Genomic DNA, 25466 nt, shown 5'->3' with positions numbered 1-25466 from the left:
TACATACAAACAAAGAAGACGAAAAAAGAGAGCTTTTTTTTCTTTTTCTTCTTCTTCATCACTTCCAGTTAAGAGATCTAAAGTAATTTAAGAGGTTTGGGTTGTGGAGGAGGTAAGATTTGAGTGTGAGAGGCTAGGGTTTGAGAAAAGATCTGGGTTGGTACGAAGAGGAGAACCACTGAGGAGACCACTGCTTTCGCCCGAAGGAGAGGCTTAAGAAAATTTTACAAAATATCCAAAAAATTTGGACCATTTCTCGATTTGTGCATGTCATTCTTGCGCAGGGGCCATGCTAATCTTCTCTGTATCGTTCCAATTTTAACGAATATCATGATATAGGTGACAATGAATATTTGTTTCATTATTTGTACACCATATTGCACCATTTGCAATATTGAAGTATTGAGACAAATAATAGTTATCACAACAAAAATGTAATTTCTTTAGATTCCCAAGTCAATTTGATCATTCAAGTTACCTGCTTTGGAGATTGACATTTGCTCCATCAATTTCTTGTACTTAGGACTACTTCAGGAAATTGTTATATATGTCAGCTGAATTCTGTAGTCTTTCGAATTAGATGCAACTTTAAAAGCTTGTCCTTGAGGCAGTTATTTTCGAGACTGGGTTGGGCCAAGATAAGTCACATTTGCACCACACAAATGTTTGTCATCTCCTTCACTATGTTGCTTACTCTCTATGTTTACAAACCAACATCTGAATACAAACTAACTGCATAGCAATTAAAAGTGTATATATAATGACTTATACTAAACAATGAAATAATTAACTGCTTTATTTGGACAATAATATGAAATCATTCAAAAGCGGATTCAATTACAAACAATCACTGAACAAATAAAAAACAAATCTATTACAAATCCAACTAATGGAATAATCAGAAAAAGATAAAAGGAAAGAAAAAAATCTTGCCTTGGAACGTTTGCTACGTTCTACTTGCGAACCTCTATTATTCTTCGTAAATTATTTATTTACTTTTGGGATCAACCTCCCATTTTTGAGAAGAAATATTACTTCTTTTAGATGAAGAAAATAAAGAAGAAAAAGAGAAAATTGAAGAGTTTCGTTATTAATGAAACTTTGCCCCCTCCCGTGTTTGCATTATTTGATATTATTTTAATCTTTAATGCTCTCTTCTATCTAGAAATTACAACCCACCACTTTTTAGTATTGGTTGTGAGCATTGCATCATAAAAAAAAGGGTTATTTAGGGATTGGTCCTACTTATTTAGGGGTATTTAGGGATAGGTCCTAAAATTATTGATTATTAGGCTTTAGTCCTACTTTTATCGACTGACCTTGAGTCAACTCAGTTGACCGTAGTCAACCCATTTTATAATAATATAATTATTGTTTTTTATGAAAATGGCCAAACTACCCTTTCTTTCTTCTTCTCAATTAACTTATTAATTAATCAATGATAAACCTTCAAACATCAAATTCAAAGAGTGAAATGAAAATGAAAACATCAATCCAATCCAATCCAAATCGAAGTGCGACAACAACAAAGACATAGAAGACTACTTGCGGTATATGATAAGTCATAATCAAATTTTAGCAATCCAATCCAAAAGAGAACCAAAAAAGCAACCCAACTTCAACACCCAAAACCATTTAACTTAGGAGAATCAAATATGGATAACCGATATGGAGATGATTATTTTTTCATCACAATTTTCGCAACCAATATGAAGAACAGATATGGAGGGTTATGATTTATTGTCGATACAGAGCTTCGGTTTAGATTTGATACAAAATGGACGAAGCAAATAATCCAAATGGACGAAGAAAATAATCCAATTTCAATTTCGATAACGATACCAAGCTTTTCAATTACAGACGGAGGTGTCGGATTTGAAGATGTTGGGGTCAATAACTTAGAACCGATATCGATATCAATCAATAACGATTAGAAACAACAACAACCCATTTTTCATTCCTCCTGATCTTCACCTCAAACTCTCAAAACCATAATCCAATTTTGATACCGATTCACCAAAAACCAAATTGCAATACCGAACTCCCAGATACTTCATCAAGACCTCATTTTTCGGTAGTAGCCATCGTTTTCAGACGTGGATAGGATGTTGGATGCCGGAATTCAATTGAAGACAAAACAAGAAATAGTTGAATCCTTACAATAATACCTGGACCATTTAAGAGTGAATGTTGATATAAAGATTGTGTTGCAAGTGAAATTGCATTGATACAGATAACCGATACTGAGATGACTTTGGTTTTATGGATACATTTTCAATAACGATACTCAAAGTGAAGCAAAATTCTCATTCAATTCGTTATTAAAGATGGTTATGTGGACACGATTTAGTTGTTAATAAAATCTTTTGGCTGCTTTGTTTGCTGGTGGGTTCAAGAATCATTGATTAATTAATGGGTCAATTGAGAAGAAGAAGAAAAGTTTGAGAAGAAAGAAAGGGTAGTTTGGCCATTTTTATAAAAAAACAAAAATTATATTATTATAAAATTTGTTGACCACGGTCAACTGAGTTGACTCAAGGTCGATCGATAAAAGTAGGACTAAAGCCTAATAATCGATAATTTTAGGACCTATCCCTAAATACCCCTAAATAAGTAGGACCAATCCCTAAATAACCCTAAAAAAAAACATAGCATATTAGCATATTAGCATGTACTCCAATTAATATTATTCTCTAGTCGTCAAACCAAAAAAAAAGATAGTCATGATCCTGATCCGGATGGGCTTGTTAATTGAAATTTTTTTTTTTTAGCACATTCACAGCACAGCATATAGTATAGTTTCTAAATAACACTACTACTTTATAGTGCCCTCTTAACATCTCCAACGCAAACTCTTTAAAAACACCATAGAGAAAGTAAAATCTTATGTACTATGAATTGCAAAATGTTTCGACGGTATAAAACATACAGAGTATACATCCACTACTTACAAACACTGTCAAATACCCTTGCAAATAACAACTGAGAATATTTGAAAATTTAACTAGAGTCCAAAGTTATTGAAGAAAAAGCATTCAAAACAATAATCTAGCTCGGAGCAAAATCGATTTTGACGATCTTATTTGTGTCTTACTTGTGTTGCCTTTGGCGCATTATTCAAAATCACCTCTGACATCCTTATTCATGTTGCCTTTGGTTTCATTCTTTTACCGTCTATTTCACGTCCTGGCATTCCTATCCTATTGCAATATTCTTCTTTGATAGTAAGTTCCTGTGTATAAGTGCATGAAATTTAAAAGTGATTCACTCACATGGTTCATATCTAAGTTCTGCATTTCAAAGAAAAAGAAAGTGATACAAACAAAAACACCTAGCACTTCAAAGTTTAAATGTACTTTTGACAAAAATATACATACACCACCTTAGGATATTATCTATAGATTTTGTTCTTAACATGTCTTCACTCCATAGCCAGATAGCCTCATATCAAGGCTTCATAAATTAGAAAGAGTAGGTGAAAAAAAAATATATATGGCAAAGGAAGAATACTAAACTGACATAGTGTGCGTACTCCTCATTGAAGTTTCACTCCAAATACGATAAAAGAACATTGCATTGAGGATTGAGTATCATGATTTCCTGAAGTATGAAAAAAAAAATAAGAGAAAGGGAAGAGTAAACAAAATTGATTGGTGGTACCAAGTATTAACAATACCAAGGTGGTGCCTCCTTTTGCACTTTTGGAATGATAACTTGCTACTATTGTGTTAGTTGCATCCCATAAGCTGACATCTTTCAGTCCTTTGCATAATAGCTCCAAAATCTTTTATCAGAACAAACTTAATATTACTATATTTTTCACTACATTTGAGTACTCCAAATTCAGTTCTTGTTCTAGTCAAAGCTCCATTATTACTTACTAACTATATATTGTTGTTTCAGGTCGTAGTGCCCAAACACACCTTGAATCCCCTCCTAGCCGCGAAAGTCATTCTCAAACATCAATTTCATCAAACTCAATGTTAAGTTTTTGCCAGTGACATAGAAGAGTGTAAAACACAACTGAGAACAGAAAATCTATTTAGTTCTGCAGCCTGCAACCGGCCTTGAGAAAAGTTTTGGTGCTATTCGAGAAGAAACAAGGTATCTTGATCCTTTATTAACTAATCTAGTAATATTTAGTGGTGTAGGCTCTGGTAGTCTGTTTTCTTTTTGTCTATTTTATTCAGCTTAGCAGCTAGCCAGATTTAATACTATCTTTTTATAAGTAGGTTTGGACTTTGGAGCATGCATCAGGATATCTTGTTTGTTACACTTCAGCAGTTCAGACTTAGAGTGCAAACAACGTTTGTGTTGTTACAGAGAGTAGCACAAATCTCCTAAAGCTGTAGGCCATATATTTCACCAAACATACTTTTACTGCAATTCAGTGAGAGTTAGGTTCTGGCTGTATTATGGGTAGTAAAACATAAAGAGTAAAATACCGAATCCGATGTAGTGAACCCAGTGATTGTTCCCTTGACACCACAAAACAGCAGTCTTGGACAGTTGGACGTGGTCACTGTGTGCATTTTCAAAGAGGCAACAATTGGTATGGTGTTGTGGTGTAATGTGTAAAAGTCAAATCAAACCTTTACCCCAAGGTTAATCACTTCAGAGCTACTTCTTTAATCATATATAGAATGCATATATGGTACACGAAAATGCTCATGAGAACCAACCAAAAGCTACTAATCAAATGGAATTAACTAATTAAAAAACATATAAACAGTAAAACAAAACACTAACATATATACCAGGGCCATACATCATAAGAAAGTTGAGTTTTTCTATAATCACCACCAACGAAATGTATGAACACACTTTAGAAATCACAATCTTGTTAAACTTAATCATGCAATTTAACTTATGATAAAAAGAGGGAGAAATGCATACCTATACATCCAATGATAAACAGTCGAGAATGTCCATCAATCCCACAGTTAAGTTTACTTTACAAAAGTTGTGAAGGTTTAGGCTATCGTCAAACATTGCATCAGTTGGTCTCTTTCCTGTAAACATCTCCAACAACATTATTCCATAGCTGTACACATCTCCTTGTGTAGAGACCTCTGCACCCATTTCATACTCTACACAACATTCATTGTTTTCTTAAGTACGATCATAGATTTCAAAAAATTCACAACAACTAATTAAAACAGTTAAACCCATACCTGGAGGGATATACCCAAGAGTTCCTCTTACGCCCATCGAACTTGTTTCGCTTTCAACAGAAATGCTAGTGTTCCCGTGAAGAAACTTTGCTAGTCCAAAGTCAGCAACATAGGCAACTATGTCATCATTGAGAAGGATGTTGCTTAGCTTCAGATCACAGTGAACAATTGACGTTGGACAATAACTATTAATAAAATCTAATGCAGAAGCAACATCAATCGCTATATTTAACCTTTGGATAAGGTTCAAGTTTCTCGAAGGCCTTCGTGATCTATCTGATGAGCTTCGATGCAACCAACTTTCTAAGCTTCTATTTGTTATGAATTCAAAAACTAAAGCCTTAAAGTCATTACCTTTGAAATCAATACTGGCGCAAACAGTCTTGATTTTCAATAAATTCCGATGTCGAAACTTTCTCAAGACTTCACACTCGGCCATGAAACTCTTGGATGCACCTTTTTCCATGAGGTTGAGCACCTTCACTGCTATAATACTTTCATCTCTATTAATAACACCTTTATATACGGATCCAAAATTTCCCGTACCAATCAAGTTTTGTGGAGAAAAACCATTTGTTGCTTGGTGAAGCTCGTTGTAAGAAATCCGTTGGAGACTACTTTTCCAAAAGAGTTTTGGAGAAAGATTTGCTCGACGTTTTTGCTTCAAGCAAAATGCAAGAAATAGGAATGATATACTTAACAGAGGGAGAAGAACACCAAGTATCACCTTTAAAGCAAGAGACATTTCCTTTTTCTTTGACATTTGGATAGGGCATTTCGGCAAATGAAGTTTGGTAACACCCCCACATAAGTTACTGTTTCCACCAATTGAATATGCACTCACATTTTCAAAGATCCCTCTTATTGGTACGTCACCCTCAAAGTTATTGAATGATAGGTTTAAACTTTCTAGAGCACCAAGGTTTTCAAGAAGTTTAGGAATTTTTCCTAACAGGTTATTTCGTGAAAGATCGATATCTTCAATACCTTTCAAACCTCCAAAAGAATAGAGGACGACTCCTTGAATGAAATTACCTTGTAAATACAGTTCTTGCAAACTTAAACAATTACCAAGAGTGGAAGGAATTTCACCATTGATACTGTTGTCAGAAAGGTCCAACACTCTAAGATTTTGTAGGTTGCCGACTTCCAAAGGTAGCGACCCAACCAAAGAGTTATGAGATAAGTCACCAAAAGTTCATTGTCTGGCTAGCCCAAGTATTTGTTTTGGTAGAATACCGGTAAGGTTATTGTGATCTAGGTAGAGTGCACCCAAAAACTGGAAATTCTCAAAACTTGCACCAATATGTCCTGCTAAGATGTTGTTTGCTAGATCAAGGGTGAACAAATAAGATATGTTTCCTATTGAATAAGGGATTTGTCCAGAGAGTCTGTTGCCCCTTAAAAGCAAGACTTGCAAGTTTTGGTCACATCAAATATATCATGCAATGAAGACGAATGAGTTAACAATACTTGAAAGATCTCAAATGAATCCAAGAAGATGATGACGCCACCGAATAAGAAGAAGATAAATTTGAAGTATGAGTTCTAATATCAGAAAACAAAAATGAATTTTTGTAATTTTGATATCACTCTATCATCCTGAATAATTTCTTAGTTTAATTTTGGAAGGAAGAAGAGATATATATATATATATATATTTATATATATATATATATATATATATTTTTTTTTTTTGCAGAGTTGGGAGTGTTTTGTAGAATTGAAAAGAGAATATGAAAAGAGGTTTTTATCTATTTTGCATTGGGTTACCCCCGAACAATTGAAATCGGCAAAAACAGGCATAAAATTTCTTTTTTTACGAAAAATCTGATGTGTCAGTCTCAGAGAAAAAAAGAGGGCTAACGTGGGTCACTGGGAGCATTTTCCACTATTCAGTATTAATGGTCTTTGATATCATAGAGAAAAGCTCTCAGATCTTGGCCTCTCTTGCAGAACGTTAACTCTGTGCACATACAATATCAGACCCCCAAAACATGCACAGGGCACTATTTGTGCTCTTGTTTATGCAATAGAAAGATTAAAACAAAACAGGACCCATATAGGGTTTTATTCACTCGTTAAAACAAAATAAAATTTTGATATGCATGCACTTTGGACATGTATGGTGTTGCTCATTGCCTAATTTGTTAGAGTTGGAAATGCTTTATAGTTAGATCTTAGATGATTAAAATGTTGGTATTCTGGTTGAGAGTGGAGGGTACTGACAACTATGTACCTGTCCAATTTGTGTTTCGAAAGAGCTTTCACATCCTAGAAAGTCGAGAAAGTGAAAATGGAGTATCATTTCCAGAAGAATCTACAAAGCTCAATGGTGATTGATAAAGTAAAATTGACTTGCAAGATTAACGTTGCGTTTAGCCTGCATTCGGATAAAAACAAAGATTGAATGGATTTAAACCAATAAATATTTACATATGTAGATAAACAAATAGACTAGTATGGATAAAATTAAGAAAACTATAAAACATCAAAAGTACTAAAATAAGAACTGAAATAAAAAACAAAAAGTGAACGATCTCTAGTTGAGGAATGATTTTTTGCAAATTTTTTTGTTTTGTTGTGCTAGTTTGGGCATAAGATGGTTTTCATTTATTTATTATTATGTAGTAAGGCGATGTGTTATATGAAAATAGAATACAACATACCCCGGTTCTATCCCTTCACTATATCTCTCATGGTTGTCATCAGGAGGCTCAAGTCCTAACTTAATATATATTTGTCAAACACACCCAATCTCAAGGTCCCATGTAGGGGTGTGCATACAACCGATCGAACCGACAAACCCGATTGAACCGAATCGAATCGGTTGGTTTTTGGTCGGTTATGTTTATTAGTCGGTTCGGTTCGGTTAAGTATATATGAAAATCAATAGGGTCGGTTTGATCGTCGGTTTAGTCCCAAACCTGATCCAAACCGACCCGCCATATATAATATATATTAAAATATACATATTTAATTGATTTAATTTAAAAATATGTAAAAACCGGCCGGTTTGGATCGGTTAATATCGGTTAAACTGTAACCCAATTAGTTCGGTTCGGGTATTGGGTTGGCTTGAAATTAGTTCGGTTCGGTTAGTATAACACAGTCGGTTTGGTTTGATTTAAAAAAAACATAAACCGATAGAGTCGGTTCGGTCATCAATTTAGCCCCGAACCCGAACCAAACCGACCTGTGCACACACCCTAGTCCCATGCACTACACACCTTCTGATAAGTACTTATATATGTTAAAGTAGGCTCTCTTGGTTTCAAACATAGAAGCTACGAAAAACAACAATATAAATAATGGATTGTGATCATGATATGCAGGTGCCGACTAGCAAAGTCGGTAAAACTTTTGGGTGATGATACCAGAGGTCTGGGGCTTGAACCCCGCCAGCATCAAAGAGTTACTAATCTCATTTAAAACAGGCTTAAAAAAAAAAAAAAAAATATCATGATACAATACAATAATAAATAATATTCCTACGTCATAAAGACTGACTTGGCCAAACTTTACCGAAATGTTTACGCCGTTGCAAATCAGTCATTAACTCGTATAGTTTTATTTCAAATACCCGAGCAACAATTTCATGAGCATCTTCAGGTTTTAGTCTATTAGAAACCTTGTCAAATGTCATTTGAATTTCATGCCATTTGGGGTTGCAAGTAAATGTGGTGAAAATATTAGGAATTCCAGCCCATCTGGAAATGGCTATGTATGGGCATCCTGATAATTTTGTACCATATATCATGGACCACCTGTAAAAGACGATGGTAAAACTAATCATTTGTCATTATAATTTCATCTTCAAAGGTTGCAAGTGAGTTTTGGAGATTTCACTGAACTCACCTGTAAAAGATGATAGTAAAACTAATCGCCTACCAACAGATGCATGTTTATTAATCATGAAATATAATTGGGTGGGGGGGTATATTATCATGATTGGAATAAATCTTTATTTGATGGTGCTTATGACAGGATCATTGGGTGTGGAGCTGCTGCAGCTGTGTGTCAGGACAAAGAAGGGAAGCTGGTGGGGGCTATATATAGGAGATTCAAAACTGCAAATGCTCGAATCAAAATGTATTGGAGCTGAGATAGCTGCAGAACTGCTGAAGGGCCTGAAATTAGATCACATACTGTTTTTGGGGGATAACAGGTATCTGATGTAGATGGTAAGGAGCAAAGGAGATGGAGCGGGATGGCAATGCCAGGAATCTATTAATTAGAAGGAGTGTTACCTGTTTAAACTCTGCATATCATATGGAGTCTAATGTCGTTTTGTTGGATTAGGAGAAAGGACAATGCTAATGTAAATGGGCTCAGAAATTCACAGGGGACTCAGTTGTAGGGGTGATAATTTGGCCCTCAGGCCCTCAACCCGGCCCTCAAAAATGCGCGTCAAAACCCTCAAAAGTTGGCCCTCACATTTGAGGTGGGTCGCCCGCCCTCATGCTTGTTAAGGCGGGCGTGGTCTAGGTTATGGAGCATAGGCCGACCCCAAGATTTAACCCTTCCAAGCCCTGGCCCTCAATTTTTTTTTCGATAAGATATATTTTATTTTTTACATTATATATGTAAGGTACCACAATTATCCCTATTTGAACTAAAATTTTTTTCACTACAAATAATGTTTAATAATAGTAGTTTACCACATATCATATGAGGTATTTTGTAATTTGAGTAAAGAGTTCAAAATAAAAAAAGAAAAGTGAATTATGATTATTTTGTGTAAACCCAAAATAGAGGTGATAATTTATGTATTATACTATATATTTGTGTAAACCCTAAAAAGAAAACCATATTTTCTTGTTATTTTACATTATATTTATGTATTATACTATAATTATCTAAATTGTATAAAAAAATTATTAAATTAGTTTTCAATAGGGGATAAATTATAACATAATATAATATATGCACTTTTGTAATTAATTTAATGATATGTATATAAGTCATACATAAAGCAAATCCAACTTAACAACATAGTTAAGTATTAAAAATGTAGATATTTTAAGAATATCATCTCTTCCACCATCTCTATCTATTTTTTCTAAAGATATAAGAATTAGTTTTGTATACTTATATACATATCATTAAATCAATTACAAAAAAAAAAAAAAAAAAAAAAAATTAAAAAAAATAGTAAACTAGTGAAGTATAATTAGGATAGGGCCGACCCGACCCCCCTCATTTGCCCTCTAAAAATGATGGCGGGGCGGGTTAAAGGGCTGAGTTTTCATGCTTGACCCTACTCGACCCGGCCCTCAATATCAAATAGGGGCGGGCTGACCCGGCCCTCAATCATGAGGGCTTTTATGGTTTGAGGGCCGGGCTAGCCCGGTCCGGCCCTTTTATCACCCCTACTCAGTTGTCCCTTTAGCAAATATCTAATATAAGGGCAGAGTTTTGGAAAGTCTCATCTCCGAAATATCAACGGTATATATCGTTTTTTGAGGTACCGATATGGATATGGATATATTGGCACACATTTTGTATCCGATATATATAAAATTGATCAACTTCTTGTATCAAATTGGTTATGTAAAAGTAGGGATTGGAAAAGTAGGATTAACGAGTGGACAAGTAATATAACTATGGGTATAACTATGTCTCTCCTTAAATCTTGTTTCGTAGTAGTAGTATGTTGGATCTGATGATTTTGATCTGCAGGTACCATAGCTAAGGAAGATGGAACAACACCGTCTGTATCCGCCGAAGAAGAACAACTTGATGACGCTGGTGAGTCGGTTTACCATTATTATTATTGCTCTATGCTAATAATAATAATAATAACTAAATTACTTAGCTCTCTCTTTGCAATTTTAGGGATTTCATTGCCTATCATTACCTCAAATAGACCACCACTTTTGGGCTTAATGCTACACCTGCTTTTACTGTCAAATTATCAAATACTGAAATTTTACTTTTCAATATCTCTTCTGAAGATAGATAGCTAACCATTAAACAAGGATTCAAAGATTCAAATCTGCTCTAATATCATGCTATGCATACATATATATATATATATATATATATATATATATATATATATATATATATATATATAGAGAGAGAGAGAGAGAGAGAGAGAGAGAGAGAGAGGAGAGGGGACGCATGAGTAAACTAATCCCTTTTAAATACCCTATTCACTTGTGTGCCACTAGTATGGGCACAAACAGGTATAACTTTCTTAACACACCTATCTAGGCATTCTAGCTTCCTGTGTTTGTATGTACTGGAGATGCAAGCATTTGTTTCATTTCGATATTTGTTGTCTCCCTCAGTTTCTGCTGTGGGAGTCAGTTTTGACAGTTGGATGGTGGACCTTACAGCGTTTTTCTTCTTGGCTCAGAAAGGAAAGCTCGGGTAAATGCTGCATGGGAGCAAATGAATAAGGGTGTGAATATACCCAAAATTTTGACAAATAAATCAAACTCATCATCAAATAAAACGGCAAAGAAAAATAACCATGTAAGTGCCCCCCACCACATATTTTCATTTATGGCTTCTTTGTACTGTGGATGGCATAGTTCAACAATGGGAATATTCCACGTAGATTGCTTTTGATCTTTGCTTTACTCCATAGAATTGGATGACTGCTCTTGGTCTGACACCTAAGAAGACAGAGTCAGAGCGACGTGAAATGCCACAAAGGAGACCGTATGATGGACCCAATGGAACCAGTGATGAGGCCAAGAGGATTGCTGCAGCTGCTCTATCAGCAGTTAAAGATGCTGCTGCTGCTTCTGCTGCCGCTGCTACCATGGGAAGAGGAAAGATAGAAGTAAGCAATATTTTTCATTAGGTATTGTACATATTTTTTTTTGAAGCATTTGGTTCAATAATATGTTGAGTCCGATTCCTCTAAAACTGGTACAAAGATACATCTCTGTAACTGTTTTAGTTTACGCACCACCTGTCCATTCTAGATTTTAAACTGTTCTAAATTGCCCAATAGACTCCGTCGATCTGTTTTTTGTTTTCCTTTTAGTTGTTTAAGATTTGTATTTACAAAACCCACATATCGAAAAGGAAACTCTTCTTTTTTGTCTGATAGCTTCCATCTCCTGCCATGAACATTGTGATTTTATATTCGTCTCCATTCCCTACCCTCAGAGAACTAGAATTGTGAACTTTATATTGAGAAAATCAAATCTGAGCAAATACAGAAAATTTTACCTATCAAAATTGGGGAACATAATTAACATGGAAATCCAAGATATCTATTTGATAGTTATCACCCAAAACATTATCTGAAATGCACAAATCTTATTAGACCAGGTCTTCTTCATCACTTTGTGGTTTAACCTTGATGGGATTTAGAGGGGATGGGTTCCTAGAGGAGAAAGATTACGAGTTCGGGGTTTGAGGAAGACGAAGAGAAGCTATAAGTTTGGGGTTATTGTACTCAAAACACCATATTGGTAAAGGAATAGAGAAAAGAAAAAAGAAGTAAAAAGATAACAAAAAAGAAAAACAAACAGAGAAACTAAAGGTGTTGTTGGTTGTTAGTGTATTAGACAGGCGGCACATAAATTAAAACAGAGATGGTGTTTCTGTGCCTGGTTTTAGAAGAGCCAGACTCTCTCCTTTTTTTGTTTAGTTTTTTCGCTTCCTTCTAATATTTGGTGCCTGTGGAATGTTGATCCATCCTCATCCAATGAATCTCATCCAATGAAAAGAAATTTGCTATAGTTGCTAACCTGCAATATTTGGCCTATAAGAAGTAATTAAAAAAATACAAATAAATATTTCACATTATTATATTTTTATTCTTGTCTGAACAGCAAAACAATACATTTTATGCCTTATCCTTTCTGTTAAATGGTTGTTATTTGATGAGTTTTCCTTGATCCAAGCATAACTACCAATTATTTTCGATCGACCTTCCAGTCTATTATTCCTTCTAGAATTGTTTCAAGTGAGATATGTTTCCCATTTTACTACTTAATACCCACACTTAGAATATAGGGATCAACCTGTCATCAAGTGGATAAGCTTAGCAAAATATGGGACTTCTTAATGACTTATTTGTGTGTGTGTGTGTGTGTGTGTGTGTGTGTGTGTGTATAGGGTTTCATGGTTTATTGCTGATATATTTGCTAACTTAAGCGCTTATCTGAGCTCCAAATGTTAGTTTTAACATTTTTCTGCCATGTACAGATCACCGAGGTTCGAGACTTTGCAGGCGAGGCTATTGAAGTAAAGAAGCTTGTTGATGCCGATTCGAAGGAGGCAACAGACAAAGTTAGAGGACCAGTTGGACCACAGTCGGCAGTTGATGAGATACTTGAACGAATTAAGAAGAAACAGAAGCTAAGTGTGCTAGACAAGACTAAAAAGGACTGGGGAGAATTCAAGGAGGAAAAACGGCTTGATGAAGAGTTGGATGCCTACAAAAAGAGTTCCAACCAGTATCTGGACAAGGTCGGATTTTTGCAGAGAACAGATATGAGAGAATTTGAGAGGGAAAGAGATGCTCGTCTGGCTTTGCAGTCAAAGAGGAGGCCAGATATGCGAGAAGATCCTTAGAAATCAAGTATCCACGAGGTGCCGTGGGATCGAGCCATTATATCACCCCCAATGAAACCAAACCTTGCAGGGTGGATAGAAGTCGAAGAGAGTGCTTTCACAGATTTTATTTTGGGAGCATGTTTGGAGGATATGGCAAACATCTTGTTGCTTATTGAATTATTATTGGTCCTGCTGCATAAGATCTCTTCACTATATTCTTTGAGCTCGAATACCTTTATTGAATTATTGGCACTGTGCAATCAAGTGATAAAAATTATGTAAAAGTAACGATATCAATTTATTCATCATATTAATGCAGCAGTGATGATGATATGGTTTGGGATATGTCCATTTCTAAAACAGAACTATAAAACTCTTTTTAGTAACTCTGAACAGCATATGGTATGTGATGTGAATGTGATACAGTGGTAACTTATCAACTATACTTCTAGTCTGCAATACTGTGATTATCCAGTGAGTCTGAATACCTAGTCTCAATGTGAGCCATCAATAAAATCTTGCTCTATATTTTCAGTTGTTTCAAGTTATAACTGATCGACTTTTCATCGAAGTTCCAACGTGATTTCAAAGAAATTGTTTTCTATGCAAATTCACTGGTCCTGGGACCATGGACATCCATCCATATGTAGTCCTTCTCCAAACTCCTACCCTTGTCTCCAAGCCAGTGTGGTTGGTTGGTCGCATTTTGTTTTTCTCTCTCTTCAAAAAAGATTCAAGTGTTCAAAACCATGTCTTTTGTTTCAAGCCCAACACCTTTTGTTTCACTTCCTCATTCGAAACCAGTTAGAAATAATAATGCTGTTGTCTTGAAACTCATTCCAACTTGTACAACCTCTTTAAGACAACCATCTCTCCATAAACTTTTCTTCTTCTTCTTCAGAAGAAGTAACTCAAATGGAGTCAGTACAACTTCAACTTCAAGAAGCATTAGACCCTTTTGTCCTGTCATGGAATGGCAAGATTGCAGGTATTAGCTCTGCCCACTATCTCTCTCCTTTACTGACAATGCATCTGATGGTGTTTTTTCTTTTTAATACATGTGTCCACATTTGACACTAATTAATAATCAAATAACAACTATTGACCGGTGGAAGCATTCGGGTCAGGATTTGGAGTTTGAGGGAAGTTTAATAGAATGGGGACAAGCGGGAGGGGAGTTGATTTAGGCCTCCCCTGTCATAAGCACTCGCTTGGCGTTTGGATATTGACAATTGTTTACTCTGTTGGTAAATTTTGTTGGATGTATAGTAGGGAAAGAATTGACGCCATTATAAAGAAAAATCTCTTTTATTGATTTCATATATCTACTGAGAGCAATGACTGAACAAGTTAGCCTCCAGCTGCTCAAGGTAATGTGTTAGCCTGTGTATATGATTCGGAGTTTGGACCATGTTTGAGGAATATTTTTTATTCGGTAAGATACATGTGTTTTATATTTTCAAAATATGTGCAAGTCTTAGGCTTCCGTTGTCTTATGCTTGTGTCCATATATTTGATTGTTGTTGCACCATGTTAAGATATATATCCCGTCCTTGCAGAAATACTGATGTTAACTGGACATTTATGAATGCAGTGTTAGGAAGGAAGTTGATATTCCTGTTTCTGTTGCATATGATTGTTATTCTGATCGTGAAGCCTTTCCTCGTTGGATGCCTTTCATATCATCTGTTAAGGTGTGTGCTCTATCATTTGAGTATATATCACATTACTCCCTCACAACGATGCTTTTTATTCTAGACCCTTTTGAATAAGATATGTAACAGACTGCAACTGCAATAAGTACTTTAGCTCAACCACTTGAATATTTGGAAATAAACTTTTGACTCACTAAGAGAGTATATCAGAAACTCCAGGAACTCGCGCAATTTTCAACAAATTTTGGGTCCTGCTTTTCCTGAAAAGCTACAGCTCAGCATTTTCTCCACTAGAATACACTTATACACAGCTCTCACTGAAAAACGTAGTTGTACTTGTAGCACCTGAACAATAGATACTAAATAGAGAACTTTTCTGAGTAGTTGGAGTTAATTCCAAGCACGCACTGATTTTATTGAATTGTAACAAAATTAGGAAAGCTTACTGTGTGATGATTTTTCCTAATCTAGAAACACAAATATTTTGTTGATGATCAAAGAACAATGAGAAGTATTGGATCAAGAAGAAGAAGAGATGTAGAAGATGATGAGTTGAACCACGTTCTTTAATGGCTGCCTACGTATTCTGTGAATAGGAATCTAACTCAAAACGTAGTTCAACTATTCTATTTATAAGAATAGATGAGTGTTCCCAATTAGTGTTTAACTAGGAGACCGTCTCTTGTTAAGCCTCATCTTGACTCTTCTAGAAGCTCTATGTTTCCCAAGTCAAATAGGTCTCCTTTATTGACTTAAACAACAGAAAAACATGTTTAAGTTCGGAGTAGTAGTTAGAGTTCCGAGCCTAGTAGTTGAGTTCCGGATTTGGAGTTCATAGTTAGGAGTTGGTTATACAAACCTACTACTCCAACTAGTTCCAAAGCCCACGAACCTGCTCCGAACCTAGTAGTTGAGTTCCGGATTTGGAGTTTTGGTTATACGAACCTACTACTCCAACTAGTTCCAAAGCCTATGAACCTGCTCCGAACCAAGTAGTTGAGTTTCGGATTTGGAGTTCATAGTTAGGAGTTGGTTATACAAATCTACTATTCTAACTAGTTCCAAAGCCTACGAACTTGCTTTGAACCTAGTAGTTGAGTTCCGGATTTGGAGTTCATAGTTAGGAGTTGGTTATACGAACCTACTACTCCAACTAGTTCCAAAGCCTACGAACCTCTTCTTATTGTCTCACTTTCGAACTTCGGAAGTGAGGGGATTTGGACTTGAGGTATGTTCTGGTATTTTCTACCCACACCAAGACCATATCCGAGCCTTAAGAATATGTTGCCACGTGTTACATATCTATTTGCTAAAATATGCACACATAGATGCCCCATTTTTTTATTCATGGGTTATGAATCAAACCCTTAAGGAAAAAGTCCGGGTAAAAATGTACGCGACGTCTTATGCCTCGATTTTCGTTGTGGAATATATCGGCAAAATTTCGCATTACTTCAATGTAAGGAATTGTAAATTCGGACCTGCCATGACCATGTCCCGAACCTTGTATATTAGGCCAAATTTGGTGAAAACCGGTCCTGCCATGCCTTGTGATGATCCGGACTTGGAATACTAGCTGATCTAAGGGACCGAACATGGTCACATGGCCCGGACTTAAGTATATTTTACTAAGTTACCTTGACTCGGAAGTGCAACCCGAAACTGGGCCTTGCGAAACTGGAATTTTTGCAAATTGTTAATACTTGACTCCCATCCAAATCTGATCCGGACATGTCATAGTCATGACCCGGAGCTGAACTTTGTCACACACTCATATACTCACATGACCTGGACTTGAACTTTGTCAAGTGCAACCCAGACCTTAAATACTAGCACATGGCCACATGTAAGGAACTGAACTTGGTCACATGGCTCGGACTTGGTAGATCAAGACTTCTCGAATTCACCTTGACCCGGACTTGAACTTCATAAAATCCAGACATGCCAATTTCGCAAAGCCTTATGAGGGCAGATCCGGACTTGGACAGACCAGCACATCCCAAGCCCATTATTCATCCGATTTTGAACTTGAGCACCCACTTCCTCAAATGCTTTGCCCGCTGCCGCCAGTAAGAATCTCTTGGTGCTCGCTATTGGAGCTTTGGATATCTTTTTAAGTTTGAATCATTATTTCCGTCGAAAAATGTATTGAACTCTAATTTGTTTTGCTCCAACAGTTCACCTGCTCTAAAGATTCTTTTGCTTCTTCCTAAAACCGCCATTAATGGGTTGAGGAAATCGAAGTTTTGGTAGCCAATAGCCATGTTAAGAACTTAAACAATCAGTCAGTACTCAGTATCGGCTTTGCTAGTGAACCAGCACGTCCATATTGATCAAGTCGATCGGCCATTTGCTATCACTGATTTGCGTATTCCTAAATCTAATGTCTCACCAATCAATGTCGGGCTCTTCAATCCACAAAGCAGTTCTGAATCCAGTACTGGGCAATGCAATTGTCGAGGCACGCAGTTCTGGATATGTCAAGTTACAATGCAATTCGGATAGGTCGGGTATTGTAGTTGATAATGTAGTTTCGGATTCTTCCGTCCACAAAACAGTTTCGGGTTTGTTACTCGAGAGAACAGTACCGAACTTGGACTTTCTGTGTTCCTTATTTGCTAGGAAGTGGAGTTCCGAACTTAGACAAGTTCCGAATGTGGAGTTCCAGGCAAGCTAGGAAGTGGTGTTCCGAACTTGGACAAGTTCCGAACGTGGAGTTCCTAACTAGCTAGGAAGTGGAGTTCGAACTTAGACAAGTTCCGAACGTGGAGTTCCTAACTAACTAGGAAGTAGAGTTCCGAACTTGGACAAGTGTGGAGTTCCTTACTAGCTAGGAAGTGGAGTTCCGAACTTGGATAAGTTCCGAACGTGGAGTTCCAGATTAGCTAGGAAGTAGAGTTCCGAACGTAGAGTTCCTAACTGGCTAGGAAGTGGAGGTTCGAACTTGGACATGTTCTGAACGTGAAGTTCCAGACTATCTAGAAAGTGGTGTTCTTTTCTCCTTATTTGTATACACAGATGCCCCACTTTTCTCTCAGACGATGGTTGCACATTCGGCCGTTGAAGGAAAATGACAAAAGTGTCGAATTATATTTTATACAAATTTGTATTCCGAATCTTAGAAAAACAAGGTTTTGTAGGAAAATAGAGTTTGCCCGTGTCAATTCTTGTAAATACCTTTAGTTTTGTTAAGAAATAAGACTTTGTAGGAACGTAGGGTGTGCCCCTGTATTATTTCCTGTAAAGTCCTTAAATGATTTGATATTTAATGCATAAACCGACACTTATAAGCATAAGGCATTAGAACTGCTCTTAGGATGATAAAATCCAAGCTAAGTTAAACTTTCTCTATCACACGGGGAACAACACATGAGATCTTTCACTCATCATCCTGAGAAAGTTTTCTAAAGGTTCTGATACAACTTTGGCCAACATATGAGATCTCTCACCCAATATCCAAAAAGTATCCCAGCAGAAAATTATAAAAGAAACAACGTTCTGAAAAGAGAAATATAACTTTTATTGAGAATTGATTGGCATAGATCATTCCCCCAGTATAGTGGAAGCAGATCCAAATTTGTGAAAATTTTGTCTCTTAGAAGCTAAGAGTAGTGTAACATTACTGGAAAACAGTACATGTTAGCATCGAGATATTGCTGGAGGATCTTTCATGAACATCTTGTTCCCGGTTAACTTCAAAGATGTCCTCATAAGGATAAGTTAAAGTGGTAAAGTCCCTATCATGTGGGGGTAATTTATTACATCCGAACGTGTCACCAGTAGTCTTCTGTCTCTTGGACTTATCTTGATAGGAATTCCTGTCAACTAACTTGGCTCCGACTGTGGTTCCTCGGACTTCCTATCATTATAATAACTAGCAGAGCTCCTACCAATAGGAGTGGAGGTGACACTGGTTATCACTCTTTTATGAGAAGATTCCCTATTCAATTGGTCTTCTTCCAGTTCCGCATACTTATCAATCCGAGTCTGCAACTCTGTCATGTTCGTAGGCTTCTTTTTCTTCAAGGACATGTATAGACCAGAAGTGGGATCTAACCCCTTTCTGAAGGCCACAATGGCGAGGGTCTCATCGACATTGTCAACATGCAATTGAACCTTGTTAAATCTTTTGGTGAAATCCCTAATACGCTCGTCCTTTCGGATCTTTATGTCAAATAGTGCATCAGCGGTTTTAATGTAGGGTTGGTTGCAACTGAATTTCGCAATGAAATTGATGGATAGCACTTTAAACTTCGAAATCGCCCTGGGAAACCTTAATACTAGATGAGTGTCGAGTCTGTCAAACTTGAAGTAAAATACCAGCACAAATAATGATCTTTCTTAGAAAGACCCACCATTGCTTGACGATAAACGAGCACATGAGAGACCGGATCTCCTTTGCCATTAAATTTAGAGAACTTTTGTGGTTTATAATCATGAGGGATGTATCCACTCATACCATGTCGTGAAAAAGGAGTTCTAATGTCTCCCTCGATTGCTGACTGAACAACTGACTCATCCATCTTGGTTGGTTTCGAACCTCGCAGTTCCTCCAATATTTGTGCCTTGAGCTGTGTAAGAGTAGTCGGTTCATGAATTGGAGTTCTCTTGTTGTTGTACCTCGGACTTGGACTCTCGTAGTTCTCATCTCGATGATAACGTGGTTCCGGTTCCCAAGATCGAGTGGAGGAGTTTGCAAAACTGGATCGGGGAACCGAGGGATTCCTAGGCGATGAAGGTTCCCTTGGAACTGAAAGTCTTCTTTGTACCGAGGGTGACCTGAATAGTTGTGGATTCCGAGAAAACACATTCGGGCGTCCATCTCTTGTACCTTGAAAACTTGAATACCAAGAGAAGTCAGTTCCGTGTGAACTCGAGTGCTAAGTTGGATCCAATTCCGGATTATAATCCGAATCTGGTTGGTCACTATGATACCCAGCGAAGTAAGGGATATAAGGCGTAGGGACGTAACCCTCACCATGGTCGAGACTTGGTGGTCGGAATTGCACCCTCGAGTTTCCATCAGTAGGCAACACCTTTGGAGGTGAACGACCCTCCTCCGTGCGGTAGTAGTCTTGGAAAAAAAGCAAACGAGCCTCTTGTCGACCACGTTCGGCCATTACAACATCCTTGATGGCTTGGTTAGTTATGGCAGATTGGAGAGTATCGTTGTTAGGCTCATCTTCTTTACGACCCTGTCCAAAACGACGATCTTCTCTACGTTCAGATTGTCTTTGAGAAGTAACATGTGGGTTATTGATCTCGTTATTCCCCTCGTTACTTTGATTCACATTGGCTCTTGTAATAACCATGATTTTGAATCAAAGTGAAGAAAAGATTTTTTTTTATTTTTTTATTTTTTTATTTTTAAATAACAACAAACCCAAGAAAAATTTGTGGGTAGGAGAACCAAGGACCGAATTTTTTTTGACCAAGAAATCAAATCAATTCTGTATAGTTTTTCCATAGACGGCGTCAATTGTGTGATGATTTTTCTTAATCTAGAAACACAAATATTTTGTTGATGATCAAAGAATAATGAGAAGTATTGGATCAAGAAGAAGAAGAGATGTAGAAGATGATGAGTTGAACCACGTTCTTTAATGGTTGCCTACGCATCCTGTGAATAGGAATCCAACTCAAAACGTAGTTCAACTATTCTATTTATAAGAATAGATGAGGGTTCCCAATTAGTGTTTAACTAGGAGACCGTCTCTTGTTAAGTCTCATCTTGACTCTTCTAGAAGCCCCATGTTTCACAAGTCAAATAGGTCTCTTTTATTGACTTAAACAACAGAAAAACATGTTTAGGTTCGGAGTAGTAGTTAGAGCTCCGAGCCTAGTAGTTGAGTTCCGGATTTGGAGTTCATAATTAGGAGTTGGTTATACAAACCTACTACTCCAACTAGTTTTAAAGCCCACGAACCTGCTCCGAACCTAGTAGTTGAATTCCGGATTTGGAGTTCATAGTTAGGAGTTGGTTATACGAACCTACTATTCCAACTAGTTCCAAAGCCCACGAACCTGCTCCGAACCTAGTAGTTGAGTTTCGGATTTGGAGTTCATAGTTAGGAGTTGGTTATACGAACCTACTACTCCAACTAGTTCCAAAGCCTACGAACCTGCTCTGAACCTAGTAGTTGAGTTCCGGATTTGGAGTTCATAGTTAGGAGTTGGTTATACGAACCTACTACTCCAACTAGTTCCAAAGCCTACGAACCTCTTCTTCTTGTCTCACTTTCGAACCTCGGAAGTGAGGGGATTAGGACTTGAGATATGTTCTGGTACTTTCTACCCACACCAAGACCATATCTGAGCCTTAAGAATATGTTGCCACGTGTTACATATCTATTTGCTAAAATATGCACACACACTTACAATTTAAAGTCTTATTAGGTATTGGTTGAAGTTTTACATTGCACTGGACAGATTTTAGAAGATAAACCCGACCTATCACGCTGGACATTGAAATATAAAGCATTTGGTCGTGATATTGAGTTTTCCTGGCTTGCACGAAATATGCAGGTGAGACTTATGAGATGTGCCCTTTTGTTTGTTCATGTGTGTATTATTTTCTTTCCAGAGTATAACACTATATTCCCTTAAAAATTACACCAATTTATTTTTTCTTGCAGCCGATCCCTAACCAGAAAATTCACTGGAGATCTCTAGAAGGCCTTCCCAACAGGTATTATACTACTTACAATACAGATGTTTAATCGTGAGAATAAAGCTCGTAGCAACAAGCGTCATATTATTTTATGGGAATTTAGTAGCACAGTTTGTTGCTAGATTTTATTTTTTCTGTTTACAAAAGCTATTGCATCACGCATGTCTTTTTATTATCTTATTGAGGAGACTCCATAGGTTAGGTAGGTTCTGCGACAGAGATCATTGTGACTCGCACAACCATAGCTTGTATAAGACCATATGAATAGGTAGGTCAGATGATGTTATCTGAAAATGATGCTTGCACCTGATTGATTTTTTTTTTCTTTTTGCTCGGTTAAGTAAAATTTCATTAATAAGGGGAAAGTAGGCTGAGACGGCCTACATTGCAGGTCAAAAAGAAATCAAAGAACATTTACAAGAAAATCTTGTGACTCGCACTTTTTTTTTTTCCATTAGTGTTAACACATTCCTCCTACCGTTAGTTCTTGCTCTACTATTTCCAACACTATATTTTCCTAGTCTTTCTTTACCAGTACATACCTCATGTGGCCTTCCTTCACTTATGGCATTATATCTCCTAATGTACTCCAAAGAAAGACCTTTCATTCAGTATGTGACACTTAGCAGGCACCACAAACTTGTGTGGAAAGAGTGGTGCCAAACCGCATGTCATGCTCTTATGCCCATCAGTATAGGATGATGACAAAACATCCGATCAAAAGTCCAAGAAACAGCCCAAATAGGCTTAATGCGTGTTTGGATTCCAGTTTGACACCTTGTGGAAAAATGGTCATATCTATCTCTAGGAACCTTTATTTTGTGAACTGTAAATTGGGTTGGAAACTAGACTTCCAAAGCTTTCTAGTGGTATATGGTATGCCTTGAGAAACGTCCTGTGCAGATTCAGTTTTTCCCACACCTAGGGAAAATCTACATCAGTTTTTACTGCTTGTCTCTTCATATTTCCCATAGGTTTTGGGTTTTACATTTTGTATTTAGTTATAAATATATGTAGGACTTGTAATGGAAGAGGAGAGATGTATTTTGAATGGACTTATAGTGATTTTATTGAGAAGGAGTTCTTACGGAAACAACTCTTATCTCTTTGGTGGATTCCATAGGGTGCGAGTTCTTTTTTTTTATGATTGGCAAGCCTGTTTTAAATGAGATCAGTAACTCTTTGATGCTGGCGTGGTTCGATCCCCAGACCTCTGGTATCATCACCCAAAGGTTTTACCGACTTTGCTAGTTGGCACCTGCGGGTGCGAGTTCTTTGTTCTCTTAAGTTTGTTCTTGTCTTTACTCTATATTACACCATTCAAAACGGTGTCACAGGATTTCTGGAACATATACTGAAATTTAAAAGGGTTAACTAGTATTACCCCCCACTATATGAGGATTATGAGCTAATTAGGATTCGCCCCCCCCGGGGGGGGGGAGGAGACCCTAATTTCCCATCTAGGGGAATCCTAATTAGCTCATCTAGTGGGGGTGTAAAGCACTATCTTTATTTTGGGGTTGGGTTCTTCTTACTAGAGTTGGTAGATGAAATTATGTGAAGGACATTGCAAGAAAAGGAATATGGATACCTCGAGGGAATAAATTCTGTGACTGTGGTGAGTAGTTAGGCTCTTGTTGCTTATGCTATTTTCTTTTTCCGAATGCTCTGAATCCCTTTTTTACATGTTTGATAAAATTGATATATCCTGAAAGCATTTGCCTAGATCTTTTTAATGGCATAATTTTTTTCACATGTTTGATAAAATTGATATATCCTGAAAGCATTTGCTGAGATCTTCTTAATGGCAAGTTGCCAAATAATATTTCAAAGACATTCCTTTGTCTAAATGTTGGATGCAGTGGCGCTAGAGTTTAGGACTTTAGCATTGGGCTCCAAAACCATGATGACGTGTATTAAGTTTGTTTAGACGGTGCATTTATCGTATTGCCAGATGCACAAGCTTTTATGAGTACAAGTTTACCCTACGGATACATGTTTGTATGTGTATGAAAGGGTTGAAAACCTAGTGCAGAATGGAAGGTAAAAATGGAGACCGCCAAGATTAGTGAAGAAATGTAATTTTAAAATTTTCTTTGGTTCATTAAACACCAAAGAAAATCAGAATTCTTGTTCAGATACGTAAATATATCAAACCAAAACAACCATGACACCCCGTTATTGTTTCAAGGCTGACGTAAATGCCCATGCCAAAGTTAAGTAGTTCATCATAAGTAGACACTGTATCTTGAGTAACACATGGCATAAGCTCATGTTCCTAGCTTATTTCAGCTCTGCAGTATATTTCTGTTAACTTCTTTTTCATGTGGCAGAGGAGCAGTGCGATTTTATCCGAAAGGTCCCTCATCCTGCATAATAGAAGTGAGATGCTTCAAGTAGTATATTTTCTTGTGTCTACCACTTTTAATGTCAAATGGATTACTTGTGTTACTATTTCATTGTTATTTTCTTATATTGATGTTTCTGTCAGCCAATTTTTTTACTTGACTACCTTGTAGAGTGGCAATCAAAGAGATGGCTGCTAAACATATTAACTTATTCAAACAATTCTTCCTGCAAAAAAATAAAAAAAAAAAAAAAAAAAAAAATAATAATAATAAAGGACTTACTCCGTGTCCTTTTAAATCTCAGCTGACGGTTTCATATGAAGTCCCGCAAATATTGAATCCTGTGGCATCTGTAAGTATTTTGACTTCTTGAGCCCTTTCATAGAATTACCTTTATACCTCTAAGAAATACCTTGATTTATATCTTGAAATATAAGTTTCATTAATTTCAGAAGCTATATTTTGTATTTGGTTTTTGGATGTTCTGCAGGCATTGAAACCTTTTCTTGAAGGCTTGCTCATGCGTGGTTTGGAACGGTTCGTGACATTTGCAGAGAGCTATTAACTCTACTCCTTGGTGGTGTGAACAAGCATCACCATAACTATCTAATTGATATTTATACAGATTATTTTTCAATTGATAAAGAAATCATGTCACTTTTGGATTTGTACAGTGGAGAGATGAACAAAAGCTAAAGTTTCTATAAAAGAAATTAAGGGTTAACCAATATTACCCCAGATGAGCCAATTAGGATTTCCCCCCACTAGATGGGAAATTAGGGTCTCCCCCCTAAATACACAAAAAAAAAAACGTCAAATTGGGTTGACCGAATTTTTTTTGTGTGTATTGGGGGAAGGAATACATACACAAAAAAAAAAGTCAAATTGGGTTGACCGATTTTTTTTAGTGTGTATTAGGGGGAGGGGAGAGACCCAAATTACCCGGGGGAAAATCCTAATTGGCTCATCTAGTGGGTGGTAACACTAGTTCACCCAAGAAATTATTTCTGTTTCTCCATTGGACTTTCACTCAACTGTTTGATAGGGTCATTAGGGTGTACACTGTTAGACATGTCAAACTACCCAAAAAGGT

General features: G+C 36.8%; 2 protein-coding genes and 1 non-coding gene across 5 annotated transcripts; 2 read left to right on the top strand and 1 right to left on the bottom strand.

Annotated features, from left to right (window-relative positions):
* Positions 1-238: 238 nt before the first annotated feature.
* On the bottom strand, positions 239-344 carry LOC147480909 (U6 spliceosomal RNA). The gene has a single exon (XR_015207099.1). It is a non-coding gene; the product is annotated as a U6 spliceosomal RNA (small nuclear RNA).
* Positions 345-10654: 10310 nt separating this feature from the next.
* Positions 10655-14045, top strand: LOC147480908 (craniofacial development-like protein). Of its 3 annotated transcripts, none has more exons than XM_086576375.1 (5): positions 10655-10784; positions 10857-10925; positions 11539-11657; positions 11773-11970; positions 13350-14045. In XM_086576375.1, exons 1-5 carry the CDS (start codon positions 10781-10783, stop codon positions 13716-13718), a joined length of 759 nt encoding a protein of 252 aa, XP_086432501.1. In that variant the 5' UTR covers positions 10655-10780; the 3' UTR covers positions 13719-14045. The 3 variants fall into 3 exon arrangements, with proteins under 3 accessions (XP_086432501.1, XP_086432500.1, XP_086432499.1); XM_086576374.1 differs by having other exon boundaries at positions 10712-10784; positions 11519-11657; XM_086576373.1 differs by having other exon boundaries at positions 10731-10784; positions 11471-11657.
* A 297-nt stretch (positions 14046-14342) lies between these two features.
* On the top strand, positions 14343-25040 carry LOC147480907 (uncharacterized). The gene is made up of 7 exons (XM_086576372.1): positions 14343-14688; positions 15295-15394; positions 21785-21880; positions 21991-22043; positions 24359-24407; positions 24678-24725; positions 24864-25040. The coding sequence occupies exons 1-7, from the start codon at positions 14450-14452 to the stop codon at positions 24936-24938; spliced, it is 660 nt and encodes a 219-aa protein (XP_086432498.1). The 5' UTR covers positions 14343-14449; the 3' UTR covers positions 24939-25040.
* The last annotated feature ends 426 nt before the right edge of the window (positions 25041-25466 follow it).

Source organism: Coptis chinensis, chromosome 8, assembly GCF_015680905.1.
Source record: "Coptis chinensis isolate HL-2020 chromosome 8, ASM1568090v1, whole genome shotgun sequence".
NCBI lineage: Eukaryota > Viridiplantae > Streptophyta > Magnoliopsida > Ranunculales > Ranunculaceae > Coptis > Coptis chinensis.
Note: the sequence above shows the minus strand (reverse complement) of the source record. Positions and strands in the feature narration are given on the sequence as shown.